The following is a 16,781-nucleotide window of genomic DNA, read 5'->3' as shown; positions in this document are numbered from 1 at the left end:
TTAACACGCCTAGCGTGTTCGAGCCGCACACGCGTTACGTAGTTTTAAAACACAAATGTTGTGTTTTCAGCAGCCAACGTGACAAAAAAATTTTGGAGAGCATTCTATAATAGATACTAAAGCCAAAACGGAATTTTTATTTTCATTTTGGTCTGGTTGTCTGTATCATATCCGCGCATCACGCTGAAACTAAAGAATGAATTCGAATGATACTGCACTATTTAAGTTCATACTACGAGGTGGGACTAAGGGTACTTTTTATTACGAAATTCAGCTCTATAGGGTAGGAAGCTCAATTCGCAATCGACCTTAATTAACCTTGATTCAACATCAACCACGCACACGATTCAAAGTAATGTCTATTTCCGAAATTTTTTTCTGAATTTTTACCAAACAATCTCTACACCCAATTGGCTTTTAAATTTGCACCTCCAAATATTTACAAAAGTCAGACGTTTCACAGCAAAGATTGCGAGATTTACGCCTGTCGTGAGATTCGTAATCACATAAATTGTTCTGAGCTAATTGTTAAAAAAGTTGTTTATTTTAAAAGTACTGCTAACTGTGCAGTACTTTTAAAATAAACAGCAACTTTTAGTATTGTTTTAAGCTATCACAATATAATAAAGGACTAAAGGAGGTTGTTAATTACTAGTGGAAAGACAATTCAATTTTATATATTTTTAATGTGTTCATACATAATTGTTATATTAATTCTTTAATTAAATTTATTCCGCCCTTATCCAATCCAATTCCAACGTAGCTGGGCCTTTTTGTTTGATGGGTTGATAAACTCCACCATAAATTTGAATACCAATACTGGTTACTTGAGATAAATCCAATGTTTCGTTATTATTCACACGTTTTCCTCTATAATATGCTTTAAATTCCGAAAAAGGTAGTTCACGTATTGCAAAATCGTCTTTTGGAGCCTGAAAAATCAAAGATCAATAAGCGAAAGCACATACTACGATTTAAAACAACTAATGCCCAGACATACTTATTACTAACAGCGCAAATAAGAAGATCGCGCTGGTTATGCAACGTGGACCACAAGTTTTTCTACTGCACTGGTGAAGTAAAACATCAGTATTTAATATCTATATCCTTTAAGCACCATGTATTTTAGCATTTTATAGAATAGTGAAATAATCCTGAATAGCTCCTGAATTGCGTCGATATCCGTTTAGCAGTTTTAAATTTAAAAAAAAAATTGTACGATTGAAGCGTCAAGATGTAAAGATAACCCAGCTTCTGGCCGGGGGGAGAGTGAGTTTTTTTTTTTAATTAAGATCGTCCGCGGCTCTTAACGGTAGGCTTTTTCGGGTTGGTGATCGCAGGAGATGGTAGCAGTAGAGGACGCTTTGGCCCGTTCTCCTTTATATTCTCTTAGTCGCCTCATAACACACGTACATTCCCAACATATTATGTATTATTTTAATAATTCGGGTTTTAGTAAATTAAGAGAAGATATGACTCTCCGATAAACACGTGCCGCCAGCCGATTTAGCGTTCCGGTACGTTGTCATTCATATGTTGTTTATATAACTGTCATACTATAATATATACTGTCAACAGGTTAGCTCGTTTCAATCTTAAGACTCCATTATTACTTACCACCGGGGTCACGATGAGATTGCAGTCGAGGGCTAAGTAGAGTGCACTTTAATAGAATAAAAAAGAGCCAAGTAAGCAGAACATGGCGCGTTTTTATCGCCTATTCTGGGAACAAAGGTTCTTTAAGAATGTACTACGGAACAAGTCCGTTAATACTTTAGATTAGACTAATAAGTATTATCTTACCTGGAAGTATTGTTCGAACGAATAGTTAGGTTCATCGTTGAGTCCTTTATGTCTAAGTACAACTTTGAAGCCATTAAATTGTCCTTGACCGCGACAAAGTAGTTGCAGTTTCGTGCGACCCGTTAAATTATACGTCCCAAGTGCTCGTATACCAGCAAAACCGGCACCATTCGGTTGCGGATTCAACAACGCAAAGAATATAGCTCTTCTGAATTCTGCATTGCGATGAATAACAAAAACAGCTTTAGACATTCCTACACTCCGCACAGTATCAGATTGTTCTTGCCAATTGTCCACATCATCAGTTTTTGTAAAGTCAAATAAATACTGTTTAACTGGCTCTGAAACATAGCTGAAAAATTTGCAGGTATTAAATAAGTGCATTATTGGGATGCAACGTATTAGAGAAAGTTAAAAGTATCCAGCACTTTCAAAACATCGGATAACGTGATAAAAGAGAACACGTCTCTTCCGGGAATCAAGTTTTACAGTCTTGGTCTTTTGTATACGACCGTTAAAAATAGTTTAGGCAGATACCTATAACCTTTAAACATAAGTTTACTTCCAAACGTATAAACATGTTTACCTCGTTACGAATTAATATTATTAAATATGCTTGAAGCAAATGAACTACCTACCTAAATGTCAGGAAACCGAGCTGAAGTGAAGGTTGTTAATTGTTGCATAAAATGTATGGAGCATCATAATACCTACTAAGTATATTTTTTTGATTTGGAATAAACCTCGACAACTACTCTATTTGTATTGGATTTTCGTTTACAGGTATTCTTTATAAAATTGAGTATAAAAGTCACGTTAATTAGAAAATATAAATAAACGTGCGATAACTGCATAATTAATAAACTTTACAAAGTAACTTACATAGATTGCAACTTATAAGTATATTATGTTTAGTCTGGTAAACAGGTAGGTATGGTAGATGCCTATGGTTGGAAAATTATTCTATTTCTTACCTATCAGCTGTAACACTAATGATAATTATTAAATAAAAGAATAAACAATTAATTGACAGTAAATTAAAAACACGTTGATGCATGATTATGTAGAAATACTGACTGTTGCCTCCTAGTTGAATAATGATGAATGAATTACTACATTTTAAAGAATGTTTTAATGTTAGGTAGGTACCCCTACATACTTGTGTATCATTATTTATCACTAAGTATAAACAATAAGTAAGTATTACGATTTATATGTTTACTTTAGGGAGCATTTGACTTTCTTATCTTGACGAATGCTATTGACGTCCGGCATATCTACTTATTCTCCAAAATAATTTAGTTAGGTACCTACAAAATCTTAGTTTTATTTTTCTCTCATAAGAAAGACTTTCCGGAGGATTGAGAAGTCGACTGCCTGGTGTAAACTACACCAACTGTCGGTCTGTCGGTCGGTCAGTTGTTTGTGAGTCGACCAGACATCAGCCAGCAGGCAACAAGACCGCTTGGGAAAAATTTTCTAGTTTCTTATTTACTCCTACTTTTCAGAAATGTGATTATTGCTCTCATAAAACAGAAAAAGATTATGAAGAAATATCAAGAAAATTGCAAATACCATCCTAGTAAACACTAGGATGACCTATTTTCATTACCAAGAAAATTAATCCAATTTTCTTGGTTTCATATCTAGTGACAGATTATTGCAAGGCAATCGAATGAACATATCTTACTTGTTACTGTACTGAAATTGTTGTAATTAATTGGACCAGCGTAGGGGATGACAGACTTTTCGGACTTTTGAAGGAGAGATTAGACGTTATGGAAATAAAAAATACAACGACCATCCGGCATCCCGCGCCATAACTCTGAGCTAATTGCCAACCGTCCGGCATCGTGGTACTTTAGTTTGAATGCAGAGTGTAGCCAATCAAACTTATATATTGGGTGATATGAGATTGTTATAATATATTTTCACTATGGATACATCGTCACACCGGACTAATCTATCAGCCAATAGAGAGTCTGATTGGTATAGATTTTTCATTTTAGATCGACGGAATCTTTCTAAATGTTTAACGAGATTATTTACTTGCATAACAGTAACTGAAAAAAAATATTTTTGTCTGTGATTTGAGAAAAATGGGTTCGTTTGATCCCAAACGGAATTCGGACCCGGGATCATCGATAACACAGGTCATCTGATTTAGGTACCTACTACTAGTATATTGTCAAAACAATAAGGAAGGCATTCTATCAACTTACGCAGATGAGTACCTATGCCAAGTACCGAACGAACCAAGTAAGCCAAAGGCGCTGCAACCCGGCTAAAACGATTAAACGCTGCACTAAAGAGGCGTTTTCAGTTTAGGATTTGTATTGTTCAGTTGTCGAAATTTTTGCCTCCTTAAAAAATTACAGTTAGTTCCAATGCACGTTTGCGGTGCAGTTGTTATCACTGTGGTCTTATAAGTGGGTCCTAGGTTCGATCATTGGCAATTTACAAATGTACCATCAAGAGAATATAACAGTCCAAAGCTGGACTAAAAAAATAGAAGTGGTACTTATTGGGCACATACCTGTTTTCGAATTCTGTGGCCAGTTGATCCATTGCGACTCGTTAAATGCTTCTTGGGTAGTAAGAAGATACGTACTCCGCTTTATTATTGACCTATAAGCAATTCAATATACTTCCTTTACTTTGAAATCCAAATGAAATATACATAAAGCAAAATAGCAATGTGGCCTAGGGTTGGCAGCCGATAGTAATAGAATGTACTTACTTTTATCAAACTGTGCAGTATCTACTGCATGGACAAACTTGGTCCCTACCTTATCTAGCTACTTTGACATTTAAAGGTTAAATATTTTTTTTACTAACGTAACCAATGTATGTAGTAACGTAATTAACTAAAACATAAATTATCGTTATTTGATTTAAAAGGTGGAAACCCTAATTCAATCAAGATTTAATTAGAATATCAAGATACTCTCAATAGCATTTATTCTATAGTTTGGAATTAGGTAATACTTTTGATGAACATTGAACCGCAATAATGCCAATAATATCGACAATATTTAACATGAAAAGAAGCTACGCTATCAATATCATCACATCATATCATATACACAACGTGTAACGGAATTACGAAATACTGTTGATGGGTGCATAAGTATATTTCATAAGGAATCATCCTGTAACAATATTGAATCAAAAGAAGCATATTTATTTTTCAATACAAACTAATTCAAAGCATTCTAAGTGTTACCTTATAACAACCCTATTGAAGATAAAAGACCGACACGTGTATATAGTACCTACACTACAAGACACGTCCCTAATAAATAACAGGAGTCACTTGATTTTACTTTTGCATATGCTGCTAGGCTGCTGTGATTTCTTTCAGTCATAACTATAGCAATGGTTTACCCAAAAACTGGGTTTCGGTTTCACGGATAAGTTTCAGAGTGATGAATGTACCTCTAAAGCCTCCGAAGTATTATTTTGGTGATTATTTATCTCATATAGAATCAGTTGTTAAAAAATAATAAAACTAAATGCTAAAACTCAATAGTATAAATTTGTACCAATAGTATCGGTTGTGAAATTAGAAAGTAGCAATTAACAACAGGTTGAATGCTATTGATTTCATTTCTATCTATACTTTTATATCAGCGATACTTAGAAATATTCCAATAATAAGGTCATTTTATAACAGATGTATTAAATCATGTTATCGGTAACGTTTTCTTCGGTAAAATTCACGTTTTAATTTTTATTAAGTTACATGTCTTCTACATCAAGTTTAATCTAGAAACTGCAAAAACAGAAAATCTTAGTAATTTGATAGATAGGATTGAAATAGGATTGAATAGTTACTAAAGTAAAACTATTGATACTACCGCTAGTTTTAAATTAAATAAAAAAAACAAATGTAATGTTTTTTTAATGTCGACCAATAGAACCGATACTGTTATCTTCAACACTGCTAATAAGTATTATATAAAGCCAAAACCTTTTAGGGCGTTGGTTTTGCTAATAGTGCCAATTTGTTATACACAAATCCCTAAATTACATTCTGAATTCCGGTCTAAGAAGGATCGTTCTTATCTACTTGTATTGTGAAAGGATAGCACTACTTTCAGACCGCTCAGTTTAGTTATTTTAGAGGTTCGTACTATTATAAAATAAAAAATAAGAAAAAATCCATTTTTAATGGGACCTATACGAGAGTACTGCCTACGGAATATAAAAAAAATCAAAATATCCGTCAGGAAATAAAAACAAAAATGTTTTAGAATGATATTTATTTCCCACCACCAGAAGCACTGCTTTTTAAAATTCCTATCCTTCGTAAATATCGTACAATAAATGGCGTCGCGGTCAGTGTAATGGCTATCCTTGCTGGTGCAAAAATTTTGTGTACTCCATATGCAATCACAAATGTGCCGGCGTTGGATGTTACTGCGTTAAAGAGTGCTCCTTCACCAATATTAAAATACTTCAGAATTGCCAGCACATCTACTCCGCTAAAACAGTAATTAAAATAATATTAATAAGGTAACTTACCAAAAAATACTAAGCTTAAGGCTAATAGTTAACAGATTTTTGCATTTGGTAATACAAATGGTTTTGGACTAATTCTCAAAGTGGCCATTCTTATAGCGATTAATTAGTGTCATTAGATAAGAAAATCGTAAATCATCACACGTGAACCTCGGGAATTAGCTATAGTTAGTGTGACATTACCGACTAAACTTCCGTCTTCCGCTATCGTTATAGTGACACTTGTCACAATGATTATAAAGACACGATAAATTGTTTTTTTGATAATTAATTGAATCATCATCATATCAACCCATTTCCGGCCCACTACAGAGCACGGGTCTCATACAACTATGAGAAGGGGGTTATGGCCGTAGTTCACGATGGCCCAGTGCGGATTGGTAGACTTCTCACACCTTTGATACCATTACGGAGACCTCACAGGCATGCAGGTTTCCTCACGATGACGTACAGTAATATTAGACCTACACCTTTTTTTTACTCTACGTAACAGTTACGTAAAGAACCCATTTACGTGCAAAGTTGATCCTAAATTATTAATAGTGAACCACATTATTTCCAAGACATTGCCCTGTATGTCTCAAATTAGTATTAAATACTTATATAATTAAATGAGCGCAAAATGAGGTGATAATAAACATGCATAGATACGAATAACACATACCTAGATACAAGGACGTAACAACCCCCCAAAGATAGTAGAGATATAGTAACATGAAATACTATAACAGTTGCGCCATAATCTTTGACTGCTTTTTTTAATTTCTCTTTAGCACTTAGCGGAACATCCGGTTCTGTACTCATTTTTCTTGCCCCAACGGTTATAGCTATGCTTTGGACAAATTGATATAATGATATTAGTATAGAGTTTAAAATGAAAATACAGTCCACACTCAATATTTCTGTTACCATTATTCAAAACATTGTATGACAATTTTTAAGTGGGTTACACAAGATAACGCAGACAAATAATATTTTGTTCAAATATTGCTACTGGTTATCTGTTAAACCTTCGAATGTTTTGTTTTTAAAACAATTTGATATTAAAACATTTTTTTACAGCAAAAAGACAGTAGCATAGTTGTCTATACACGTATGATTGCGAACTAGGTTTGCTGGGCTGAAGTAAGCCTTGAACATATAAATATAGTTTTTATTAATTCAATGATGGAATTGAACATGGTACATGCAGCGTGAACATGGTAGAAGAGCTTACTTCAGTCCGGTCAAGAACCTGCATTAACAACACCTTCGGTGAAAGTTTGTTCAAATCTAGATTTAAACAAAATTTCATACATTTTCTGTCAACTGAAGGTCGCATTATCTAAAGAATAAAGTCTGTTATATAATAACTACACAGAATCTAAGTGTGGAATGTACATAACTTATAGTTAATGTTTTATCATCTGTTAGCAATACTAAAAGCATAATCTATGTTTAGGTATACCTATGTTAAACAATATTTACAAATAAATAAGATTATAGTAACTGTGTAAATTTCGAAATACGTGGGGAGGTCCAAACGTTCGCGGAATGGAGGGAATGGAGTGGAGAAAAGTGTGCTCGCTTAGTGTCATACTAATAATTAGCGACTCATCATTAGTATATAAGTTGAGTTTTAGCTTTTTTGCGTCGTTCGTTTACAAAAACTCGCCTGCTAAACAAGTCAAAAATAGAACACCGTGCAGTGATAAAATTTCTTACCAAGCAAGGAAAGTTCAGACCATTTTGAATGAAATTAAACCCGATTTCGGGGAACAGTACCCTAGTAACAGTGGCGTGCATCTCATAGATGCAAATAAGCAGTGCATACCCTGACCTCAGGGCCTCTCAGACCATAAGGACGACTTAAAATTTAAAGATTGAAAAAAAATTAAACAATTTATAGAAAACTATAAAAGCGCCATCTAGTTAAAACCGGCCGCACTTCTATGTAAATCAATGGACAAGTCCCGTGTCATGGTTTAGAACTAAAATAGGCAAACTGCATAATATTTCGACTATATTTTAATTTTGAGTTGTAAACAGTATCCCTAAATAAAAAGTAACGCTTTAAAAAATTTAAATCTCATAAAATTAGCTGGGGTTTTCACGATTAAGTATCCATTGCCGGGCAAATCGTTTATTCGTCGCTCGAATTAATGCGCCGCGCCGCCGCGGTCTCCATAGAAGCACGGCGATTGAATGCATCTGTCGTTACTTGTGTGCACCAGCACACAAGGAAGTTCTGGTGTGTAGTGATATAATCGCGTGCGTGCTTACACAATATTTGGCTCTTTCTATGTGTGCGAGTTTTCCAGGTTTCCAGTATAGGGGTTTCGCTTGTGTGCAAATCTTAAAAGCACTGCTTACGGAAATTTGAAATCCAAATGTATGCTTTGTTTTTTTATAAGCACAAGTAATTTGCTTTGTTTGTTATTGTTTTAAACGGCAATAATTCTTTTTTTTAGTTAAAAAATTTATCAATGAATTTTATTACATTCAAGGTCTTTAGAAATTTATAAGTACCTAATTTGTTCAAAAAGTATATTAAAATAACCAAATTAAAAGTTGCCGAATTATGTTAAATAAATTATTAACGTATACCAGGTGCCATTGGTAACTGATGAAGTAATATTCTTCAAATGACAACTTTTAATAGCATTTGTGTACTAAGAAAATATTACGGACATATTTTGACTATGATATTCTCATTATTGCTGGCGATCGCTCAGCGCCATTATTGTTTACCTTTTACCTTCTGTCATAACAACTTATATTCACCGAATTAGAATTAATTACTGTTTTTTTCGTTTGCTGTTGTTTGTAAATAGTTACAATTATTATTGTTAACATTAACCTTTGTGACAGTGTACTGTTTGTAAATGATTGTGAGGAATATTCTTAGTGTAAGAAAGTTCTTATATTCGGCGTGTGATCTGATGGTTCAGTGTGCTTGGAAAATGTAGGTAAGTTTAGAGCTAATTCTTAACTAACGTTTAATTGAGATTATTCGTAAAGGAAGGAATGCACCTACAAGGAGCGGCACGTAAAAAGAGCTCTGACTGACTTACAGAAACAGGCGAATAGCAGTGATCAATGTTTTGTTTCATTATTTATTTATAATAATACCTATGTTTGTTTATTGTTTACACTAAAAAACATTATTTAATGTAATTGCCGCAATGGCAGACAATTTTAAAAACTCGCTAGTCGGTCGTCTCAGAGCTTACTATACCTACTGGAAATAGGAGATGATGAGAAGATCTACATGGGTATCACAAACAATGTTAGGTTAGGTACCTACTCACAAATAAAATTTTACAGTAACATCAAAATAGCATGTTCAGTACCTATTTTTTTTTATGCATACCCTGACCGAAAACCCTATGCACGCCACTGCCTAGTAAATAAATGTTTTACAAGTGGCATGGTCTTTTAAAACATGGACGGGGGACGATTGAAGACGACCCTCGCTTAGGAAAGCCAGTTGAGGCTACCACATGATGTCTATCACCGAAAAAGTGGAAAAAATTGTACTGGAAGTTACCCGTTTGAAGAAACAACATGCAGATAGCATAAGTTAGAAGTATCAGATGTTTTAAAAATTTTGAGAATCCTACGTGACCATCATGGCATGACAAAAGTCAGTGCAAAATGGGTACCGAGAATGGCCACGATGCGAAAGAAACGGATGGATATTTTTAGGATGGTTTAGAAAAGTTAATTAATATATCTTATAAATATATGCATGCAGCTTAAGTATGATTATATTGAAAATGAAAAATATATTTGTTGATTAATTTTATTTAAATCATTTAATTCCACGAACTTTTGGACTTCCCCTCGTAATAGCCTCTTTTCGAGTCGTATATTATTATCAGAAATCGATAGCATAATTCAATTGTTGGTCGGTCTGGTTGTCCATAGTAATCATTCAAAGAACGACCCTAAGTTAGGGTAAGGGTACATACAGGGTATACACTAAGCGGGCAGATGATATAAAATGAAAAAAAATCTCCAGTACAAGTTATAAATAAAAAATCAGCCAAGAGCGAGTCGATCTCGCACGCAAAGATATTCTCTTTTTTGACATTTCTCACTCAGATATACATTTGAAAATTTAAACTGTCAAATATCACGGTTCATGACAGCCTGGTGACAGACGGATGGATAGCGGAGTCTTAGTAGTAGGGTCCCGTTTTATACCTTCAGTACGGAACCCAAAAAACCTGTATGCACGCTACTATGAATAGTTATCACTTATCATGTAAGCCAGCCTGCAGAACAATATTTTATGGACGATTGATGATAGAGGAAATCATAAAATAAATAAATTGATGATAGTGGTTGGAAATATAGAAGGCAATACAAATGTCCAAGGACGGGATTCGATAAAAAGACATAATATACCACAAGATTACGTTCGTTTATGGAACTAACTGGAGAGAATAGCTTCAATTGGTCCTTGTAACCAACTTCACATTTTACATGTAGTTCCTAAAAAGCAATTTCTTAAGTAATGCAACATAATAATTTTTTTTTTAAATTTTCTGTATGCCAACTTTGGTACTCCATTCAAAAGTAATACTTCTTTGGCGTTAATCACAAAAGATTCAAAACAATACTCAAGCATACAACTATAATATACGTACTTCTCTACAAACAAAAAAATATATTTTCGCGTTGCGGGAATGTAAGACATAAAAATCAAAAAAGCCTTCAAGTATACTGTGTTTTGGTATTGTTGTGCTGGAGATACCTACTTAATCCCTACTAATATTATAAATGTCAATGTAAGTTTGTTTGTTACGCTTTCACGCAAAAACTACTTAAACGATCCTCATGAAACTTTGTACACATATTCTTGAAAGTGTTAGAAGTAATAAAGGATACTTTTTATCCCGACAATAAGCTCGGTTCTTTTGGGAGAGGGGATGAAAGTTTTTGACGATTTTACACTTTAATTATTTTTTTACTATTTATTTTTATTATTGAGGTTATAATATGTGTTAATTTTGCTTAAACATTGTGTAGATCTGATGATTGTGGTTGGAGATAGAGGACAAAACTTCTCAGCGGACAGCAGCAAACCACTCATTTAAAGCTTGGCGATACTCAATACTTTAATTTTTTTAGAACTATAACTAAATTGAATGCCACATCAAAAAACAAAATCAAACGCGGACGAAGTCGCGGGCAACAGCTAGTAATAGATAAAATGGTCTTCCAGAATGACTCAAGTTAATAAAGATGACAGCGTACTGTTGAACCTATTTACTGCGATTACGTTTAAAACCGCATTAATTCAATATCAATAACAGCTGAACAGATTTCAATGACTGTCTCCTTTAAAAAACGTGTGGATGGGTCAATAAACTCTGTGGTAGGTATGTTTTAAAAATTTGCCATTACTGTGCTATCGACCTATCGACCAGTTCGTTAACCCTGTTTTGACTGTTATATTTAAATGTACAGTAAAGTCTTTACTGTCATAAAGTAGTTTAGTGTCAGTAATTTTCTTTTTTTAAATCAACGGGAACCATTAGTTTACCCAGGCTTATTATGATAATTCTCCAACAATGCTCGCAAAGTAGTCCAGCTGGACCACCACAGATCCCTGGAGGCTTGGCGCGTATTTACATGGGCATGATATAAAAAGGAGGGGTTCGAGAATTTATTAGTGGGGGGTCGACTAAAATATAATTTATTTAGTTTTCATATCAAAAAACAAAAATGCAGCAGCTTACATTGATAAGTAAAGCCAAGCTATGGCTTTACTTATCAATGTAAGCTGCTAATAAACTTTTGAGATTTGGGCACAAGGTAGAATTGTAGCAGCCGAGGGCCAAGTAACAATTTTAAAGGGGTTGTTGAAATAAAAAAAAATATTTCCGACCTCGCTCTTTCTGATACAAAGTTTACACATATACTGATAACATGACCTAATCGTCAGAAGCTCGCTAACCTACGCCTCAGTTATATGGTGGCCAAGAACAACACTTAGACAACTCAACAAGAACTACAAAAGTTTCAACGACAAGGGTGCCTTGCAATCACAGGGTGCATGAGCACGACCCCAACAACGGCGCTAGAGGTCACAATCGCCATACCACCACTACACCTACACATCAAAGAGGAAGCCACAATCGCTGCCCTCAGATTTAAAGCATATGGTCTGTGGAAAAACACAAACACGGGTCATACAAAAATACTATCAAAAGAAATGACAAAATGACCACAACTGGAGTGGATATGTGACAAAACGCGGAAGCGACATGTGCTAGACAGGAACTTTAAAGTAACTGTAGAAGGCAACATAACATACAAAACTAACAATCGACGTCTACACGGACGGGTCAAAAACAAACTCAGGTACAGGCGCAGGAGTATACTGCCCGGAGCTTAACATAAACATTGCCCAAGCGCTCGGGAGGAATAACTCTGTCTTTCAAGCGGAGTGCGTGGGTATCACAACAGCGGCCACAGCTATGTTAAACAGGAAGGTATCAGGCTTCCACATCAACATAAACAGTGACAGCCAGGCAGTACTGAAAACTATAGCAAAATACGCGACCTCATCCAAAATCTTAAAAGGCTTTACAAACCCTAACACAATCAAACAGAGTAACTGTGAGATGGATACGAGGTCATAAGGGAAACTTGGGAAATGACGCAGCCGATGAACCAGCGCGGCTGGCCACATCACTGAAAATGGTAGGACCGGAACCGATCATACCAATACCTTTCAGGGAATATAAAACATGGCTACATAAACAGACGCAATTCTCACACTCAGAGCTATGGATTAACGGAAATTAGTGTAAACATACAAAGGAGGTCTTTCCAAACCTAAACACACGACTAACAACCAAACTACTTAAACTAAGTCGGAAAAAACTAAGGACGGTAGTAAGCATGATAACAGGGCATTGCTCACTAAACAAACACGTTTTCATTTAAGGTATAACCAGCAGTCCCCTGTGCAGGGCATGCATGGAGGCAGATGAAACACCGACTCACGTACTGCTCCAATGTAGAGGAGTAGAAGAACAACGCGCAGCATACCTTGGCTCCCCAGCATCACTCCCTGAAGCACTTGGCGACCTGGGCGGCCTGCTAAGCTTCTGGAGTGAGCTCGGCTGGCTGGAGCCGTACCAGTGGCACTACGAACAACGGAAGGTTCCGGCCGACCAAGTACGGAGACAAGCCCAGAGAAAGAAAGATAGAAAAAGAACATGACCTAACCAATTTATTATATTTTATACTTTTTTTGAATAATGTTTAGCACTTTCAAAATCAATCTCAAATATTTGAGAAAAAGATTTGGAAACCTATGGTCTACAGACTGCTTGCTATTTCTGTCAGTGGATTAGCTGTAAAGGTGTGGATATCATATGTGTGTGTATGGAATTTTAACGACACAGGCTCACCTTTGCATTTATAATATTTACTACAGGCAAATGCCCAGCAACGGACAAGGAACAAATGTATTGTTATAATAGTAAACAACACTATCAACAGATAAGTATGATAGTAGGTATGTTTTAAATTATTTTTAATTTAGTGCCATAATAATTAATACAGCACAATGTTAAAATACTCATTGTTTTTCTACATTCTGATATTTAGTCTCATTGCTGTAGCATGCTGAATTTATTCTTTATTTGGGTGTGTGACCAGTGTTTTGTGTTGTCCTTCTGTATATTACATATTATAACTACCAATACATATTTTATAATCAGTGTGTACAGGAACCAGGTATATAATTAGTAGCATTTGATTATTAGTATATTTAATATATGTATAAAGACATATATATTTATTAGTCCTCCAACCCACAGAAAGGAGAAATAAGTCTTTCTTTGTAAACTTTCTTTCTTTTTTGACAGACTAAAGAAGATCTGGTTATTATTTGAAGAAAATCTTTTTTATTTTATGAGGCCTCCATTCAAACTAATATAAAATAGTATACCTATCTCCAAAAGAATACTTGTTTTGTAAGTATGTACTAAATTATTTACAAAATGTTTTTATAAAATAATTAAAATTGGGAACTTTACCTTTATACATCTTTCCCCTGTATTCATTTCTCAGAGTTAGGTAATGAGCACTATGCAGATGGTCTGATAAGTACTTATGTCCTTGGCCCCACTGCGAGCCTGGCATGTTGAGATGTGTCTTGTTGCCAGTAAATGGGCTTGGCACATTACTCTGCATTGATGAAGACAAACTCACAGCTCCACGGCAATCATACTTATTGACATGGGGGTCAGATTGAAATGTTATATCAATTTGAGACGCAGCATGTTTTATATTGTAAGCATTAATCACAGGTCCAGATATGTCTCTTACTCTTAGAGGAGAAAATCTGCCCATTTCAGCCTCATTTATATTGATCACATTTGTGGGTAGCTTAAGTTCTGCAACTTGTGGATATTTTACTATTGGAGTAATGTAAATAGTTTTGCCAACTTGTTTTCTACCACCTGACACAAAAAATTAAGATAGTAAAATCATCTTGAAGACATAAAAAGTACAAACCTAGACTATATTATTTTAGTGTTGAACCTATAGTGAACTCATAGCTTACATTGTAACATTGGAAAATTTCAAAGTTGCGACACGACAAGGTAAGGTACTATATTTACAGTTATTTGTGTTCAATACGCAGGTAAGCAATAAGCGAGTAGTATAACCTAGGAAATATTAAAACGGTACTTACCGAAGAATGTATAAAAGAACTGGTTTTGATTTGAAGGGAAGCAATTCGATTTGTATATTTTCAACATTTTTTACTCTTATTCAATATGTTCCTCGATTGTGATCTACAACAATAATATTTATTATTTGACCTTGAATACCTGGTCTGTTTATAATGTTCTTCTAAAGATTTTAAAGCACAGAGCTGTGAAGTGTGTACTGAGAACTGGTGCTTGTACGGATTATAAAATGAAAATAGAAATGATACAAAATTTATAAACCAGAATCACTTATCACAGATTAAATAACGGTTAAGAATACCTAGGTATTTACAATACCGCGGTGACGATGCCCGAGTGTCAAGTCACAAAATGCAAGTTTATCTACTTGAAAGCCGGCCTCTTGCGAGCGAGCAAATCTTGTACTTCTGATTTTTGTGTATATAAAAAGTTAAAAGGCTGGGTAGGTACTCTGTGGCTCCAGCCATTGTGATGTGACCTTGATTTTATTAACCTATCTTTTATGGAGTTTATTCTTAGGTCTTTTCCTCAGACGTCTATACTGTGATCTAAGATCTATCTGGAAGCTGTGCTGTGTGTGCTATGCATCCTTATGCATTTAGGAGCATTGTTTTAATGGATTGAATATGTTGAAAGCTCAGTCTCGGAGAATCTCACATGGTGCTATGTAGATCTGTAGCTTTAGTACTAGATTTGCTCGCTCACAATCGAGAAGTCGTTTTCTAATATGGAAAACTTTAACATCGGAGTATAATGGATTTGATTTGCTTCTGCCACTGGCAGCACTTCACTTTAGGCAGATTTATATACTTACAAAAGAATTGGCACTAATGTTTTTCCTGTTGGCGCCAATGCGACCATTGTATAAAATATTTTTGATATAATTTAACAGTGACAGTGATAATTAATGTTCGTTTGTTTGTTACGTATGAACGATAACATATTGTATTAAAACACATAAAACTAATACCTACTTCTGTCTACGAACTGAATTAGGATATTATGGATTATAAACTTCGGGCAAGGTGGATAACAGTTGATACGTCCGCCGCGGTTGGGTACCTTGTTAAGTCACAAGTGCGATTTACAAAAGCATGCCTTTTATATTTTATGGCTTAATCAGGAAGTATGGTTTAAGTGCCTACCATCACTTTGACCGTTACTTGTAGCCTACAAGACCGGCACCATTAGACTTTAAATATCCCACAGCTGGTCACTAGCTTCCTTATTCAGGAGTGGGATATAAAACCTAAAAACTTACCTCCAATGCGGGTTGGACAAAGTTTTAGACAAAGGTTTTATTGCACAATTTTTGACAAAAATAGAAGCTGAAATAAACAAAATAAAAAGTAAATAAATCCAAAGTCAGACATCTCCTCCAGACAACGTACTCCAACTCTAGTTATTATTATAAAATGTAATCGTAATATAATAACGAATATTATAAAATGTAATGACCGAACACGTTAAGCCATTTCGTCAGGATTTACATGCCCCTGCGGCTTGGATGTTACATTTTGTATTTTTAAAAGACATTTCTTCTTAATAACCTTTCCATTAGCTTACGTTTTAGTGTAAAGAAAGCGTGTTTCATATTAGAAAAATAACAAGTGCTTAAAAATAAATCACAAAAAATAAACTAAAAAGGATTAAAAATGAAGTCTTTTGCCCTTAGAATATTATAGTACAAATAATATCTAACAGTTGGATGTTAGGTCAACCGTAATTCAACCGTAATCCTAATAAAAACAA

The 16,781-nt window shown here is 34.8% G+C and overlaps 1 protein-coding gene across 8 annotated transcripts; it reads right to left on the bottom strand.

Moving 5' to 3' along the window:
- Nucleotides 1-696: 696 nt before the first annotated feature.
- Nucleotides 697-15,459, bottom strand: LOC120637099. Of its 8 annotated transcripts, none has more exons than XM_039908738.1 (5): nt 15,331-15,459; nt 15,032-15,134; nt 14,370-14,795; nt 6,992-7,154; nt 6,052-6,290 (listed from the first exon to the last, which is right to left on the bottom strand). In XM_039908738.1, the coding sequence occupies exons 2-5, from the start codon at nt 15,096-15,098 to the stop codon at nt 6,068-6,070; spliced, it is 879 nt and encodes a 292-aa protein (XP_039764672.1). In that variant the 5' UTR covers nt 15,099-15,134; nt 15,331-15,459; the 3' UTR covers nt 6,052-6,067. The 8 variants fall into 8 exon arrangements, with proteins under 8 accessions (XP_039764676.1, XP_039764675.1, XP_039764674.1 ...); XM_039908739.1 differs by having other exon boundaries at nt 15,397-15,418; XM_039908742.1 differs by lacking the exons at nt 6,052-6,290; nt 6,992-7,154; nt 14,370-14,795; nt 15,331-15,459 and adding exons at nt 697-932; nt 1,804-2,155; nt 4,340-4,431 and having other exon boundaries at nt 15,032-15,108.
- Nucleotides 15,460-16,781: the final 1,322 nt, after the last annotated feature.

This window comes from Pararge aegeria, chromosome 3 (assembly GCF_905163445.1).
Source record: "Pararge aegeria chromosome 3, ilParAegt1.1, whole genome shotgun sequence".
NCBI classification, from domain to species: domain Eukaryota; kingdom Metazoa; phylum Arthropoda; class Insecta; order Lepidoptera; family Nymphalidae; genus Pararge; species Pararge aegeria.
Note: the sequence above shows the minus strand (reverse complement) of the source record. Positions and strands in the feature narration are given on the sequence as shown.

Coding starts and splice junctions, on each gene's coding strand:
- LOC120637099 (XM_039908738.1), bottom strand. CDS start 15,098: ATGTTGAAAATATACAAATCGAATTGCTTCCCTTCAAATCAAAACCAG. Junction 7,155..14,369: donor CAGGGGAAAGATGTATAAAG/GTAAAGTTCCCA, acceptor TCCAAAGCATAG/CTATAACCGTTGGGGCAAGA. Junction 6,291..6,991: donor TGTTACGTCCTTGTATCTAG/GTATGTGTTATT, acceptor TTACTGTTTTAG/CGGAGTAGATGTGCTGGCAA.